The 17,110-nt window shown below is 37.8% G+C and overlaps 1 protein-coding gene across 1 annotated transcript; it reads left to right on the forward strand.

Annotated features, from left to right (window-relative positions):
- The first annotated feature begins 3,753 nt into the window (after positions 1 to 3,753).
- pax1b (paired box 1b) lies at positions 3,754 to 14,961 on the forward strand. The gene is made up of 5 exons (XM_005929869.2): positions 3,754 to 3,884; positions 5,564 to 6,148; positions 9,853 to 10,001; positions 11,149 to 11,416; positions 14,547 to 14,961. The coding sequence occupies exons 1-5, from the start codon at positions 3,881 to 3,883 to the stop codon at positions 14,609 to 14,611; spliced, it is 1,071 nt and encodes a 356-aa protein (XP_005929931.1). The 5' UTR covers positions 3,754 to 3,880; the 3' UTR covers positions 14,612 to 14,961.
- Positions 14,962 to 17,110: the final 2,149 nt, after the last annotated feature.

Below are 17,110 nucleotides of genomic sequence, written 5' to 3' on the forward strand. Positions count from 1 at the left end.
TCTCCAAACAAACACATTGAATATTATATTTTTTTCCTCTTTAACGCCAAGAAATGTGACATAAAAGAGCAGCTGAGACACCAAACTGAAAGAATACATGGAAACAGGGGGCTGAAAAGTTCTTTCTGATATGCTCACTAGATGCAGCTGCAGTGTAAAACTTTTCACACGCTGCACAGAGGAACTGGATGAACTGGTTCACTGAGGAGAAACCAGTAAAACACACATTGTGATATAGTTTTTAAACTGTTATTTATTTCTTATATTTATACATAATATTTATTTATTTATATTTTTAGATTTATCTATTAATCAGCATCTGATTCAGAATTAAAAAAAAAAAAAGTCCATAAGGGAGACGGTCACATTTAGCTTTTTTTGATACATTTTTTTTCTTCCTTTAGTTTCTTTCTTTCAAATTGTGGGTCGGCCCCTGATGGGACACAGTGCACTAATAAAAGGGATTAACATATGGAGTGCAACATTGCTGAATGAGTGTGACTTTTTTGACTAAAGTTCACCCTGGATCCACCGTTCTTCATCCTATCATATTTTATGTCTTTTTTTTCCTGATAAAGGCAAAATTTCTCATGGATATCAGAGACTTTAAAATAAGATAAGATAAAACTTTATTAATCCCTCGGGTGGGTTCCTCTGGGAAATTCGGTTTCCAAAAGCACAGCACCGACAGAAGTTACAGTTACAGAATATTATATATACACACACACACACATATATATAAATACAGAGACATATATAAATAAAATATACGAAGGGGATAAATAGAATAAATAGGAATAAAAATAAAAATACAAGTGAATTGCACATTTCAAGTATTGAGGTCTATTGCACCATTGACTATTAACAAAAGTTACACACCTGGAGAAAACATCAGATGCTCCCTAATACAAAAAGAACAAAAAGGTAAATTATAAATTGAGCTGCATTCATTTAAAAACCTGTAAAATGTAACATTTTAGAGAAGGAGAGAGTCCCAAAGTCCCTGCTGGAAGCTTTAAATGGATATCCAGTCCAATGCCGCACAATTATGAATTCAGACTGCCCCCTGCTGTCTCGGGAAGGACCTGCAGCTAGTGCCACTGAGGCTGGATATTAAAAATCCAGGACAAACAACACCCTCTCAGAGACTCAGAGATTCATTTCCTTCATAATACGATTAAGTGAAGATCAGGGATCGATCTGAACCACAGAATATTTTCAATATGACAAATTCACGGCGTGGACCTCCTTACAGAGTTTAGTTCCTGTGTAACATAGGAAGTTTATATTGTGTTGATTTGTTGTGTGTTTTGCTTACAGTGAACTTACTAACACAAAAGGAACTCTTTAACTCCCCTAACTTTATTTGACACTTGATTAAATCTGGATTTGTGTAAGAGATCTGTTTGGTAGGATTATTATTATTACAGCAAACCATCAGTTTAAGAAATGTGTACAAATCCCAAATAGCAGACACACTTGGTTTGTAAAGGTTTGTAATGAGAAAAACTTGAATGCAAAATGAATGGACGAATCATTGTGAGCAGGGGGCGTCTTGTAGTTTCTGATTTTATTTTTTTTATTTTTTGTTAATTATGTGGCAAAACAAAACTGGCCAGTGAAGCCCTGCTGGGTGTTTAAATGTTCAGACAGTAACAGTGGATCTCGTCTCCAGTGAGGTGGGAGCGGAGCTGTAATGCAGGCAACCTTCCAAAAGGAGGCGCCGCTACATTAGAAACCAGAGTCAGTCAGGCAGTATTTAGCGTTTCTTACTGAGTGTGGCGGTTAATAGTCACAGATATGCTTTTAAAACTGTGGAATTTAAAATCCCAAGTGAACATTCAGATGTTGAGATTGTAACAGCTCAAAAGCAAGACGTATAATTTAAAACATGAATCATAAATAAAAGGGAAAAACAGATCAGTGGATGCTTTCAAATGAAGGGAACTTGCTTTAGGAGCACCCTGGCTCCTAAACCAAAGATACAAAAGTCTGGTGTGAGTGAAATGTGCGGTGTAGATGAGGAAGAAAGTGGTAATTAAATATATCTGCGTACAAGAGGAAATAGAATATTTAAAATCTGAGAAACAACGATTTCAAGGCTCCTGTGCAGCCTGTGTACTAAAGCAGTGCCTGAAAAAGGTTTTTTCATATTTTACATTTCATATGTTATGACTGTTTTGCAAAGTACTTTGTAAAAGTTATAATCCTGCTTAAGTCCAAAAGCTAAAGTTTTCACATCAATCATACTTAAAGAACCCAAAGTAAAAGTACTGATCCGACAGAATATTATTGCATCAATATTACTGTATATCACTTTAATGCTAAGGTTGGAAATGATTTTAATCATTTGTATACTGCTCGACAGTTTTAGCTATAATCAAACACATTTGTTTATTAGTTTATATATTCTGTAAAAAATAAAATCTCTGGGTGCCTCTGGAGTGACAGGTGCTGGTGTTATGGGCCGAATAAGATCAAGAGAAAAAATGACCAAATCACTGAAGGGGCTAAGCACATGGGGTTGGAATTCAAAGGTGCAGCACAGCGACTCAAATTATAGGACTACAGCTGCCTATGCTGGCACCATAGACTGTATATAATAGATGGACGTGGTGTCACCGGCTGGTTTTTGGCCCTGCATTTTGAAGCCTCAAGATGGGTGTTTTAGCCACTGCTGTGCTGCATTCAATACAACCAGAAGTTGGCTTGTATCAATAAGAAGGTGCTAATGTGCTTCACAAAGCTGTACAGGTGCTGCACACAGACACAGATAGTCGCTAATTAGTGTGAAATAACAGTTTAATAAAACTCCGCAGGTCATAATATTAATCAGACAGCTGCAATAAAAATGCGCAGACATAGAGAGACTCCACTACAGTGGCTGCTTTTACATGCTCATTTACTGAGTGAAGGACAACCAGGCAACTGCAGCTACACGTGCCTGTGTCAGCTCACCTGCCAGTCAAAGTAACCACTGCAGTACCCACCAGGTTCCGATCAAATAAATAAAGAAAACTTTATACACTTTTTGTGAAAGGGGAACAATCTACGGAGGTCAGTTCTGTAAACACGTTTACTTCAGCTGTAAATTGGTGTTTTAATGAGGGAGTCTGTGAGGAATTACTCGTTTTTAGAGGCAACCTCAAGTGGGCATCAGGGGAACTGCAGGTTTTGTTAACTAGATGCTGGTTTAGTTTTGCAGGAGGATGACGGTTGGTACCAAACAACCTGTTCTTTGTTTTGTGTTTAATTACATTAATGGACTGATTTTGTGGAACAGCAGTCTAGCACTGCTGTGCACTTTGTGACTCGATGGGAATTTGACCTGCTGTGTTCAGTCACCCGTTTGGACTGCGTACATTACAGGTGAGTTTAATTTTGCAGTTGAATCAATGATCATAAATAAAAGTATAAAAAAATTACAAGTTGTAATGAGCCTGGTTTTGTTGTTGTTGTTTATTTCTGGACTTTTTAAAAAAATTATTTGTGGTGCCTTATTATCTTATTATTTATCTGTCAGTTCTGTTTAACATGCACACACAGAGTGGCTTTGAACAAACTCTTTCCAATGACGTATGTTCGTTGTGTTGTGTCGTCCTTTAAACAGATCCTTTGGCAGCTGCTGTCCTCTGAGTCTGTGGGGAAATAAACAGCTCAAGATGAGTTCAATGTCAACATGTGGACATGGGAGAAAAGAAATCCAGCTTTCAGAGCCCTTCAGGAACTCTCGTATTTCTGATGACAGCCTGCAAGCAGGAAATGAGGAGAAGGAAGAGGACAAGGAGGAGGTGGTGGTGGTTCAAATCTCTTCAGATCGCTGCAGGCTGCAGTCGGAGGGTTGGATGGTGGAGCAGTGAGACGTTGTGGACGGCAGCTGATGGGTGAGTTTGATACAGATTTAACCTGAAGGTGACTCTGAAGAAGAGAAAAGGGATTTATGTGAGATTTGGAGGAGATTTCATCTTTTCTGGAGTGTTTTATTGAAGAAAAGCTGCATTGTTGGTGCTTGACTATCTTTTAAAATGTGACACGGTGTAGCTATACCAGCAGCAAGTAAAGTGAACACAAAATAAGACGCCGAGGTGCTTTTAAACTAAAATGAGCTGATCTGTGTGCTACAGCCTCTTTAAACTGTTGTTGTGCATTAATAACACTTTCAATAAATATTAAAATATTAAAAAACAACTGTTAGTATGCATACACCTATAAAAGAATCCAGAGTAGACCGGAGATTATGCAGGGTAAAGGCAAGAATTATATTTGATAAAAAAAACAAAAACAGACAGACAACATGAAAAATAAGGAGCATGTTCTTCACTTCTTCACTGTTGATGGGAAATTCCCAAAGATGAGCTTTTTTTTAAAGTAAGTTTATGAATTTATCACTCAGTGTTTGCAGAAACGTGTCTGAGCTTTAGTCTGCTGCAGTCAGTCAAATTAAACTCCTTCCTTCCTCATTTATCTAACCAGGAAAGCTGCAGGTGAAATGAAGAGCGCGTGCTAATGATGGGCAACAAGAACAATAAATATAAGGTTTAAAAAAATGCCTCTGACTGATGATAGATGTGCACAAACAGTGAGGACAAAGTGAGAGTCTAGACCCCAGTGAATGCATTTAAATGACTGTTACAGGACTGTCAGAGGAACATAAACGAAGTATTAAGAGGACAAACTGGTTCATTCAGCAGTGATTTAAATTCTCAAATAAATCATTTTTGCTGCCAACTTGCGAAAAGCTTTTTTGTCCTATTAACACCCAGAAATCTCCTCAAATGGAGCCAGAAAGTTTTAAGGCTGAATTTTAAGCTATAAGAAGATTCTTTTAGTACAGCAGATGAGCAGAAACAAACAGGAAGTGCAGCGCTGCACTAACACCACAGATGAATCCTCAGCTGAGCTGCATGTAGAGTTAGCAAGAAAATCTGATCTATAATTGAAGAGTGGATTTAATCTGTGCACACAAACACACATCAGCCTCATCAGCCAGTAAAATCTCAGCATCATTTAATGCGTTAAACATTCAGTCATTTAAATTAATTTAATTTACGTGTTTAGTATTAAAAAAGCTGGAGATTGAGACAGAAGATCAGAAACAAATTACAAATTTGTCGTTTTTTCGGAGATAAACTTTAATAAAACGTGTATTGTTATGGATTTATTTTCCAAGTAGATATCACATAAAGAAGCTTAAAAATGTTTGTTTTATTTCCATATTTTATAAGCGAATTAAACTAAAATATACTAAAAGTTTTAAATTAACGTTAACAACATGTATTAATGCCATGGATGACGTAATAAATGTAATCATTATTCTGGTTAAATAATCTTCAGTCACTTGTTTAATGTTTATCATTTAAATAGCAGTTAAAATCTGATTTATGTTTAATCAGGAAAAACTAACACGGTCACACATTTAACGTCGTTTAACGGAGACGTTTATTTTGAGAACAGGGTTTATAACTTTCTTAAAATAATAATAAGATGTTTCCTGCGAAGCCTTTAAACCTGCTCCCGCTTTACACCCGAGCGGCTCGGTCACACCTCTCCCCCCGTGTTGCAGAGCAGAGCTACGGGGAGGTGAATCAGCTCGGCGGGGTGTTCGTGAACGGCCGCCCGCTGCCGAACCCGGTGCGCCTGCGGATCGTGGAGTTGGCGCAGCTCGGTATGCGGCCCTGCGACATCAGCCGCCAGCTGCGGGTCTCTCACGGCTGCGTTTCCAAGATCCTGGCTCGCTACAACGAGACCGGCTCCATCCTGCCGGGGGCCATCGGCGGCAGCAAGCCTCGGGTCACCACCCCCGCCGTGGTGAAGAGCATCCGGGACTACAAGCAGGGGGACCCGGGCATCTTCGCCTGGGAGATCCGGGACCGGCTGCTGTCCGACGGGGTGTGCGATAAGTACAACGTGCCCTCCGTCAGCTCCATCAGCCGCATCCTCAGGAATAAAATCGGGACTCTTTCTCAGCCGCGACCGTGCGACGGCATCAAGGCCCCGCTGCAGTACGGCCCTGTTTACCCGTACCCATCCTACAGCGGGCCCGGGGCCCCCTCCGGGACCAGAACCGGCAGCGGCACCGCGGGACACATCGGCCTGCCCCGGAGCTGGCACAACTTCCTGGGCATCAGGGCCTTCATGGAGCCGGGAGGTTGGTGGAGACTCTTTATATTTCACACTTAACACTCAGTATAAAAATGTTAAAAATCGGGTTTATGCATTAAAACATTTAAATTTTGTTTAAAAGATGTGCTGGTTTATTCAAATAAATCAAACCAATTATTCTACTTATATCTTTAATACAGTAAAATTAATTATTTAAAAATTGATAAGGTTTAAATTTTACATGATGAAAATTATTAAAATTTACCTTTTTAAATAATCTTATAATAATAATAATAATACGTTTGATTAGTATAATAATTAGCCTTCTGTTAATTTAAACCTTAAAAGTTTGAATCTAAACCTTAAAGTTCTCCCGACTTTAAATGAAAACATAACTTTAGTCCACTGTAGATTAAAATGAGTTTTTCTGTAAAATTAGTTTAAATCAAAAATACCATGGGGAAAATGAAATGAATTAACAAATAAAATGTCTTTAATGGGTGGGTGAGTGAATCAGCAGATTATTATTGTTATTACAAATAAGAAAAATGGGTTTATTTATTTCCTCACTGGATAATTCTTGTTCATTTAAATTGTCAACATGAAACTGTGAAATATTCATTTCCAAAATCATCTTGTCTCTGAGAGTACATTTCAACAGATGAGAGGCACAGATTATAAGTTATTCATACACTGTGACCTCAGTGACCTTTTGATAAACTAACAAAGTCTAAAGACCATCATTCACTGCAATCTAATCGTGCTGTCGTGTTGTTCCTGATTCACATGTTAAATATTAAACACTCGTATTTCTGGTTAAAAGTATCTGGTTTGGAATCAGCTGAATATAGATGAGGTGATATTTTTGTATTTTGTCAACAGTTACTGTCGACGTTTGAGATCAAACGAACGATGGTTCAGTGGTTGACGCTGTCCCCTCACAGCAAGCCCAGGTCTGGTGTTTGAATTCACTGGACTGGCCTTTCTGTGGCAAACTGTGATGTTTGTAGGCCGTGTGTTTGTTTTCTCTGGCCACTCGAGCTTTAGGGTTAACCGGTGATTCTACGTTGGCCGTAGGTGTGAACGTGAGCGTGAATGGTTGTTTGCCTACCTGTCCGAGGCATAATCAGCCTGAAGTGGATGAGCACTTAAGAAATTACTAAATATAAAGATTTATTAAATAAAAAATAAACTATAATAAGTCTGTGAGCAGCTCATCGTCCTCCACATCTGATCTAGATCATTAATCTTCTAAAGCTCTGCTTTATTTTTCCTCACAGAAACGTCTCGATCCACAAAGCTCCTCTGTAACAGCACCCGCTCTGATTTATCTGGAAACGAATCAAAAATTACAGAATATTATTTACTGAGAGCTGTTTTCTACACATGTGTAGTTAAGGAAACAGATCCCAGTAAAAACTTTTGTTTAGCTTTCTGACAGCGCTCATGGACGGGTGCTAAACTATGTGTAGCATATCCGACTTCATCCATCACTGACACTGGTCTTTGCACACTCCACCAACCTCATTAAATATGAGCCGGTGTTCAGTGAAAATGAAAACACTTCCTGTTTGTTCACAGTTCAAGACGTAATTATCAGCAGACACACAGACATTAAGCCAAGTAAATATTAGTTATATGAAGGCATATATGAAGATTTGAGTGCAACATATTGTGGATGAGTTTCAGGTTAACGTCACTTTTATCTGTCAGGTTAACTCCTCAGTATTACTATCTAAAGATGTGGCTTTAGATGGGGCCACCGTGGCTCAGGGGGTTGGGAAGCGCATCTGTAACTGGAAGGTTGCCGGTTTGATCCCCAGGCTCTCTGTCCTGGTCGTTGTGTCCTTGGGCAAGACACTTTACCCTACCGCCTATAGGTGTTGGCCAGATGGCGTGATATGGCAGCCTCGCCTCTGTCAGTCTGCCCCAAGGCAGCTGTAGCTTGCTTCAACCAGTGAGAGTGAATGAATAGTGCCTTGAAAAGCACTTTATAAATCCAATCCATTATTATTAAGATGTGCAGCACGTACTGATTCAACACATGCGAGGCCCCGGAGATCATTTTGATATTTATTTATTCATTCAGTACTCCCATATTATACAGACTGAACCCCCCCCCCAAACAATTCATATAAGATCCATGCCTATTTTATAAATAATGACTGAACAGGCTCAGACTGAAGCCATGCTTCTATTTATGCCTGGCCTGTATAGTTATCATTAACGGTTCCCTGCCAAACAAACTAGCAACAATATTCTCACATGTAACCCTCAAAAATACAGTTTTGATGTGTATTCAGTTACGTCTGTGGTCCTTCTGTCTTAACCTTTGGATCGTGAGGCTTCATGCTTTCACATTATTTCTCTGAATGATTTTAAATCGGTGCCATTTAAAACAAACAAACAAACAAACATTCGCAGTACGTTCACTCAGGGTGCGTCTAAACAATGTGATGCTCCTCAACAATCAAACTGTCGTGCTAAGTAAATCCATCCTGTCGAATTCTGCGCAGCGCACATTTATCTTTAAAGCAACAAACTATTATACATTTAAATGTTTGCCTTACCACACCAAACACTGGACAAACAGAATGCAGTAAAAACTAAATTATTCCTTATTTTATTTTCTCCCTCCATCATGTGATTAGAGAAACACAAACTGACAAAAAGCCAGCCACTCTACGTCAGCAATGTCTGCATGCAAACCAGATCCAGGAGATATTACCAGAGAGTGGAGTCTGGAGTGCACGGAGGTTTCTGAGAGCGCTCGTCTGTTGGTTTAGTGTGCGTGTGATCCAGACAGTTTCCATGTTGCTGCGCAGGGCTCTGCAGGGTCAGACCATCTGCTGCAGCTCTTGTTGTTCTTCTGGAGGATGACGGTACTTCTTTATGACTCTGCCTGGATGTTTGGGCTTGTTGCTCTCCTGCAGAGTTTGAAGTTATTGTTTTTGGGTGAAAGGTGCCACAGAAAAATGTTTTTAGCTACTGAAGTTCTGCAGCCACAGAGGAATGAACTGTCTCAAATCCATCAGAGACGCTGTTAACCAAAGCGTTTGTCTGTACAGCACCTTTTCCAGCACCTTTTTCTTTTAAATTTTATATTTTTTCCCCACAATTTCTTTTTATTTTGTTTCTGTTTCAGTAATATTTATCCTGTGCGTTCCTGGTGTTGCTCCAAAATTAAATAATGTGAAAATTAGAAAAATATTAACTGAAGCATTTTGTCATGCATAAGAGTTTTGGTTAACAATTACAAAAAAGCCTTCGACTGCTGTCCTTCAACAAACCCTAATATGTGTTATTATTGCTAATCTTAACCTGAAGCAGGCCAGAAGTGGCTCCACTTCTTGTCTTCTTATTCCATCTTAAACTTTTTAATTCTATTATGTTTTTATTTACTTCTTAAATTTACTCTGAGTGGACTAATTGAATCTTATTTTTTGATATGAGCCACTTTGCTTGTGCTTTCTCAAATATCCTTTGCCGGCCGGTTACCTATCACGTACTTTCAAAAACATTGACCTACATCAATATTTAATGTGTTGTTCCTCTAACAAGTTTATGAAATTTGATTTAATAGGTTTTGCACAAACAACTTTACTCTAGTCTGATGAACCAACAGATAACTGTTAGAACATCGGTTCTCAAGTTGTCCCACTGATCTCTGCTGAATCAGTTTGCAATGAAAAACATTAAGACTGTATAATTTTTTTATGAGCTATATCATTTTACATGTTTTTTTTAAAGGTGTGCCTGGATCTGATGGACATCCAGCCAAAATGGAGGAATGGACCAGCGTTCCCAGCATGACCAGTATGAGCAGTAGATCGTTTCCGTCTGGAATCAATGGAGTCGAGAAACCCAACAATGAACTGGACATCAAATATCCACAGCAGGTGAGTAACCTGAACATTTCCTGCAAACAAAGTGTTTTTTTTGCACAAGGAACACTTTTAATTGCAGGAAGGTACAAATAAAATATGACTTTTATGTTTATTTTGGCAGTAAAACAGGAATAAATTCTGACTATGAAATTAAACTGGTCAACATGTCACAGGCTTTACATGAACTGGAAAATAAAAGTGTGATTTATAGCACACGAATGAATTTATCAAAGGCAGAATCCTTCTGTGTCTGAATTTTGCTTTACTTGCTGCTATTTTGCCATTTGCTTGTTCTGCTTTGATGATAGTTGTCAGTCCTGATTGTGAGGAGAGCCCTGATTGGCTACAATCCACCAGCCCCTCTCATGTTTTCCAGTATTTCGGGGAAAGTAGAAACAGCTGTTAAACTGAGACTTAGAAATACTCCAGTGGAAGTTTTGAAGAAGGAGCCTAAATTCTTGGATTTTCTTAAAAGGTTGTCTCAAGTGTCTTTAGCTCATTAATTTCATCTTTGTGTTAACCTCTAACAGCTGCTGATGTGCACAGAGCTTATAGAACAGCTGTTGTAATGTGGACGAATCAAAAGGGAGTATTTTACTATTTACTTTGGAACGAAAGGGAAAACAAGGACATTTAGAGAAAGAGTTATTTCTCTAAAAAAAATTTGAAATTCTTATTCATGTATTTTTTTTTACTCTTTTTTTGTAAATTAGGGAGATTTTCTGACTGTGCAATTTAAAAAAATCAGAAACTGGAAGATCTTCAAAGGTCCTCCAGAAATCTCATTGGTTAAAAAAAGTAAAGCTTTAAAGGTGTTTGTGATCAGGGAGATATGCAGGACTATTTTTTTTAAAATAAACGTACATTTCAGCCTAATATCTTTTCAAAAAACGAGTAGACCAGACTCACTTATGAGAAAACCTTTTAATATTTATTAAAGGGCAAAATGAATGTTTAAGCCATCATCAAGGTAATTTGAGAAAAAATGTCAGTGACAATATTTTTAAAGTAAGACCAGATCCAAGCATTAGTCGACAACAATAATTAGTTGATGCAAAGCGTTGGCATGTGAATCATCCTGAAAGATAATGGATTGATCGGAATGTTACTTCAAATCAAGTGGGATTAAAACCTTCCCTTTTTTCCTTGTTTTCCTCAGTCTTCATCCGGCCTGCCGGGTTACCTCTCAGCTTGTGCATATTCTCCGCCGAACCAGTACTGTGTGTATGGAGGCCCTGCAACCAACTACATGAACTCTGGACACCACTGGCAGCCCCAGTCCTCCAGTCTGACTCCCAGTTTGAATTCCAGAATGACCCCCAGTCTGAGCCCTGGAATGACTCAGAGTCTGAGTCATCCCAGCTCAGCTGCACTACAAGAAGCTACAGATTTCCACTCCACGTCTTTCAAACTTTCACAGAGAGAAGGTGAGAGTGACTCAGACGTCGCCTTCGAGCCAGTTCTGTGTAGCACCACATCTGGTCCAGATGTTTTTACTGTTACTGATAAACTAGCAGACCCCCACTGCTGTGATGAAAAACAAGGGAATTTCCGAGACTAAATATTAATGACCTATTGGCTTTAATTTAAAGTGAAACCATTGTGCTTATTTCACTGTTTATGTTACACCGAGCCTTGTTCAAACCCCTCAGTTCATATGAAACAAGCTCTTTGATATCATACAGAGCTGAGAGTAGAAAAGAAAAGAAAAGCATAAAATAATCATGTAGATAAGATAAAAGAGAACACATTAAAACCAAACAATATACCAATACAGTTTAAATGGGTACAGAGTCAAACGGTTTATAATCCCTAATTTAATTGACCACCAGGTAAAAGGCAGGGTATGCTCTAGAGAGGTCACCAGTCTGCCGCAGGGCTGCCAACCTTTCACTCTCACATTCACACATACAGGCAATTTTTAAAATCACCAGTTAATGTGATCTGCACATGTATTTGGACTGTGGGAGAAAGCTGAGGTACCCAGAGATAATCGATGCAACCATGGGAAAACCATGCAAACTTGTACTAATTCCAAAACAACAAAAACAGAAATCTTAACAAAATTGTTCAGTTGAATGGTCTCAGTGTCAGAACACCAGGCATTGGGGATATGTGGCAGTTAGCCATCATTGTGTTTTGCTCTGAAGAACAGTTTATGTTCATTTAGCACAAGTTATAGATCATTAGCTAATCATTAGCTCTATTAGTAAATTGCAAAAATAAGTGGACCTAGAACCAAACCTTGTGGGACGCTTTCCGTTATCATTAACTGTTGCTGGTCAGACAAGTAATTCCTGAACAGTAACCGGCGCCATTTTAAAAGCTTGACACGCAAACCACGATCATCTGTGTGGCCCAAAAATCTAGCAGCCTGGTGTTTTTCTTATTCAAGCCTTTATCCAGAACCCAAGTAACAGCAAAACAATGCAGTGCATACACGACTTCATCTGGATTTATGAAACACATGCCACAGAGCATGCGTTTTACGTATAAGAGACTCTATACTCTTAGACAAACTGGCTAATTTGGAAATTGGCCTTTAGTTGTTCCTTCTTTCCTAACTTATTTTAGGGCAATAATATGACTAGTTTCCCGAAGTGTGCTGTATTTTTTTGCCCCGCAGATTCCCAATTACTCTGCCAGCCCACTGTTGATATTCAGTAGTATTTCAGTCTTTTGTAGGATGGAAGCTAAAGAGAAAGTTGACTTTTGTGGCCTGGCTGAAAACTACAGATGTATAAAACTGTCTCTCTAAAAAGCCGCAGTGCTTCTATCCAGTGTTTTAAGCTATAAAAACATCTGAGAGAATTTATTTTCTGCTAAAAGCTGCATTTTCCTCCTCAACAACCACTAATGTGTGTGCGTTTTTAAGAAACACAACGGTTTTTGTTAAGATTAAAAAAGCCCCAAATTGCACAGAAGAAATAGCTCCTGGTTTTCACAGAATAAATAACATTTCCTTTCTAGTTAGTTGGCTGTCCTGTGCAAAAACTGACATAATCCACACATTTTCTGTGTAAACTGTTGTTAGCAGTACATTTCTAACAAAAACAGATTAAGTTTGATAAAAAATGAATGAATTTCATAACTGTTTGCCTTTTTTCATCCTCAGGACTTGGCCTCAACAAATCTAGTAGGGAATAAAAACCCCAATAAAAAACACACAAAACATTAATGTACTGCAAAACCAAATGAAAATGAAACTCTGAAATTTTAAGGGCAGACGTCTGAAATAATGAAGCCAAATCTGATTTCCCACCAGCAGCGTCAAACCTTATTAAAACTGCTGAAAAACACGAAGCCCACAGAACCAGTTTCTGATAACCATCAACAAACAGATCATTCCTATTTATCCTTTGTTTAACCAAAAAATCCCTTTGAAGTTAGTTTTTTTTAAAAGGAGGATCAAGCTGGGCGGCAGGTTTCAGTACAACACACTCAAAATGAATTTAAAAACCCAGAGACGACCTTTAAAGGAAGGTTGAATAAAATACTTACTTAAATACTTACTTACTTAATACAGAGAACTCAGTCTTTCTTTCTGTAGCATCTCTGTCCATCAGTTGGAGATATACTCTTTCTCCTGTCTGTACACTCGTACCTAGAGTAAAGGTGTGTTTTGATCTGAGGTCTTGATTTTAATTAAGCCATTGAGCTATCTGGGAAGTTTCTTTAAAATGGCTTTCAAAATATCAAAGAATAGAGAGGCGTGCGTGCAAGCCCATGCACAAACTATAATTCATTTTTGCAGTTGGTGAAGTTCTTTGTCAATTAATGAGAGTTTTGGGGTATTTTATTGCTTTCAATGTCCTACTTATGACTTCTGATGCTGCCGAACTGATGCTAACACTTCGTTTTATCATCACCAGAGTATTTACTCTGCCCAGCTTGTACAATGAAAACTGACATTAAGAAAAAACGTGTTTTGTAAGGGGTAACTTTTAAGAAGAACTGCACCAAAAGAAAAAAAACTGGTCAAATATTGGACACAAAAGTGTTAGATGTTTCGGTCAACTTTGCACAACTAATGGGCAATCTTATGAGTGCCCCAATTCAGCTCAAATTATATGTGGGATAATCATTTCTATGTCTGCTACTGTGTGGATGCTAAATGCTGTTGTGACCTGTGCTTTCAGTGGTAGAAGGAGTATATTTATCTTGCACGTGGACTTCAATGCTAGCTCTGTTGTCATGACAGTAACACCAAGTTACCCATGTAAATTGATACAAAACTAGATTACGTACATGAAATAGATCATCTTTTTATCCGTGCCAACAAATCCCTTTATTAATCCCTAAGATTTCTAATTCCCTTAGGGAGAACTCTCTGACCAACAAGTGTCTATTAAAAATCCTTCAAATAATTGGGTTTCAAAGGGCTTCCTTGACTAATGGGCCACAAATAAAATTGGAATCCTCGTTAGGCTGATACGACTGTGTGCCTAGTTGATTAGAGAAGAGCTGTTTAATCTCGATAAAATAAACTGAATGCCGGTAAAAGAGAAACATGGTCACGATGTTGCTAATGGGTTATTTCTTGTGTTTCCTTTGCAGAGGAAGGGAAACTTCCCCTGAACAAACACCATCACTCTGCTCACAGATTATCTTCAGCCTCGTGACGATGTGGAGGAAACGCAGTGGGACTGGAGCGATGTTTAAATAGGGTCATATTTTAGAAGATTAGTGGCAAACTGAGCTGTGACTGTGCTGGAACTACAAACCAATCTGTCCGAATCGGGACTTTTATTTAGTGATGAAAAGGTGAAGGAAGAAAACACGAAACAGACCAGAGAAAGTCCTAAAAAAAAATGTTTTTAGCTTGAATAAAACAAATTTGTCTTCCATATAATTTGAAGTTGTTGCCACAAAAGAGAATGTTTAAGCTGCATTTGAATTCTTGTAAAGTATTTTGGCAAAGCTGTATATATATTTTTCTATACATTTGCTTAATAAATATTTAATAATGCAACAAAAAATGCATCTGTGCTTATTTTAGCATTAGGAGGAAAATATTTTCAACATATTATATTAAAATGGATCAGATAAGAATTTTATCATTAGAAAACTGTAGTTATTAATTAGTGTTATTATCCAAATTGTTTTGTCTTTTTTTAAATGCATTAAATGAGTTTGGCTCTCCTGTAATTGAAGTTTAATGACACTATTTATGGGTACATAACAGGTAGATTTTGTTGTTTACCTTAAGCACAGCATATATTTAAGAGTACTTGATAATAAGTCTGTTCTTTTCCTGGCTTTGTCTTAAATATGGAATGTAGCCTGAGGTTACTCCATGTCATTTAGTTCTGTATTTAACATCAATAATTAACGAAATCTTCGTCTGTCTGTTTGATCATAACCAAACATACCTTCGTCTGACCCACCTGAGACATACCTGGCGTGTCTGAGAGCCTGAGTAAATTCCACACTTTTTATTTTTCAGTTAAAAGTTGTCACCTGTGTAGAATTTTCTGGCTCTGGGACAATAACAATATATCTTGTCTTTTCATCTTATCCCACAGTAACTGCTGCCTGCAGCAAATGTTTCATCGCTGAACAACCGTTGGACGACCTTTTTTTCTTCCTCTTGGTTGGTTTAGAAAAATAGCTTCACGGTGAAAGTTGTCCCGATGCATTTTATAGTTAATGGAAGTCTCTACAATAATTATTTCGTATTATCCTGCTAACAAAAGTGAACATTCTCAGTTAAACTTTTCAATGACCACATTATGGATTTATATTTCTGACACTGGGAAGCAGAGAGCTGACGTCTGAGAGCTGAGACATGCAACACAATAACATAGAATCTAATAGACATGAAGATCATAAACCCTTTTGTTTATGATTTAAAAATGAGATTTTGGTAATACTAGTCTGTGCACAACTGCAATATCCTTATATCATTTTTAGCAGAACTGTATTTATGTGTATTTATAGTTTTATATTTGATATTTTTATTGTATTATGGCTATTAAACATGGCTGTCTCTTCACAAGTATTTACTGATCAAATGTTCTGTCATTCATATTTCATTTAAAAGATATATATTTAAATGAAATAAAAGATACAAAAACACATACATGTGATTTGACTGCAGTGTAAGGAAAGGTCTGACTGAACCACGAGCACACGCTGAAACGGCAGCAGCAGTGCTGCGGTTCTTTCTACGTACTGTGACCAGTTCTGAGATAACATCAGTGTCTCGGCCATGCATGCATGCACAGGCATGTTTTTATGTCTGTGCTCAGTGACACTAACCGAGCGCCACAATAAAACGTGCATAAACAAAAAAATATAAGAAATAACTCTAATATATAAAAATTTGTATTATTTCTTATATTTTGTAACTTTGTAATATATTGTTTGAGGATTTTTTTTTCAGAAACTCTCAAAAATCAAGCAGATGGAGAAGCATTTACTGAAGTTTTCTGTACTTTACTTATTAATTTGAAGTGTTATTTGCTAAAATGATTAATCTGAGATTAAAAAGAGTTTTACTGTGGAAATAAACTATGGCACACACAAAGCACCGTCGTCTAACTGGAGGTATTTATTGGGGAATTGAGACTTTCTCCTTTCCAATGCTTCTAAAAACCTTATGAAAATAAAATAAAATGACTCGCCGTCATGAATAGGTGCCACATGCACATTTAAAGAGGATGCCACCAAAACAAAAGAGGACAGAAATCGTGCCTCTGTGCATGTTGACTCAGCAGGGAGAACATGAAATGAGAAAAGTAAAGGAGAGTAAATATTTGAAAGCAATAAAGAATGCCTGGGAGTCTCAGTGTATTATGTTTCATTCTATTTTGAATTCTCACCTGCTGCCTGAATTTTGTCGTTTTCCTCCATAAATTGATGCAAAAAAGGGAAATGATAGAGAAAGTTGGAATGTTTGATGCTCAGAATTAATGGAAGCGTTTTTTCTTTATTCTTTTTTTAAACATGTGTGTCAGAGGAAAGGGGCAAATGGTGGGAAGTAATGTCCTACTGTCAGATGCTGCCGTGTTTGTTGTGTGTCATGTTTAGGTGTGTGTATGTAACTCACTGACCAACATGTAAGGATCCAGAGGCTCCTGAACACTAAATTGTAATGAAATTACAATGGGTGATTTTTA

The sequence above is a fragment of the Haplochromis burtoni genome, unplaced genomic scaffold (genome assembly GCF_018398535.1).
Source record: "Haplochromis burtoni strain Fernald_Lab_line unplaced genomic scaffold, NCSU_Asbu1 Contig_126, whole genome shotgun sequence".
In the NCBI taxonomy this organism is placed as follows: Eukaryota; Metazoa; Chordata; class Actinopteri; order Cichliformes; family Cichlidae; genus Haplochromis; species Haplochromis burtoni.

What these genes read in the sequence shown, in the direction of transcription:
- pax1b (XM_005929869.2), top strand. An exon ending in GGCCTTCATGGAGCCGGGAG is followed by an intron (nt 6,149 to 9,852) that starts GTTGGTGGAGAC and finishes TTTTTTTTAAAG; the next exon opens with GTGTGCCTGGATCTGATGGA. An exon ending in ACATCAAATATCCACAGCAG is followed by an intron (nt 10,002 to 11,148) that starts GTGAGTAACCTG and finishes TGTTTTCCTCAG; the next exon opens with TCTTCATCCGGCCTGCCGGG.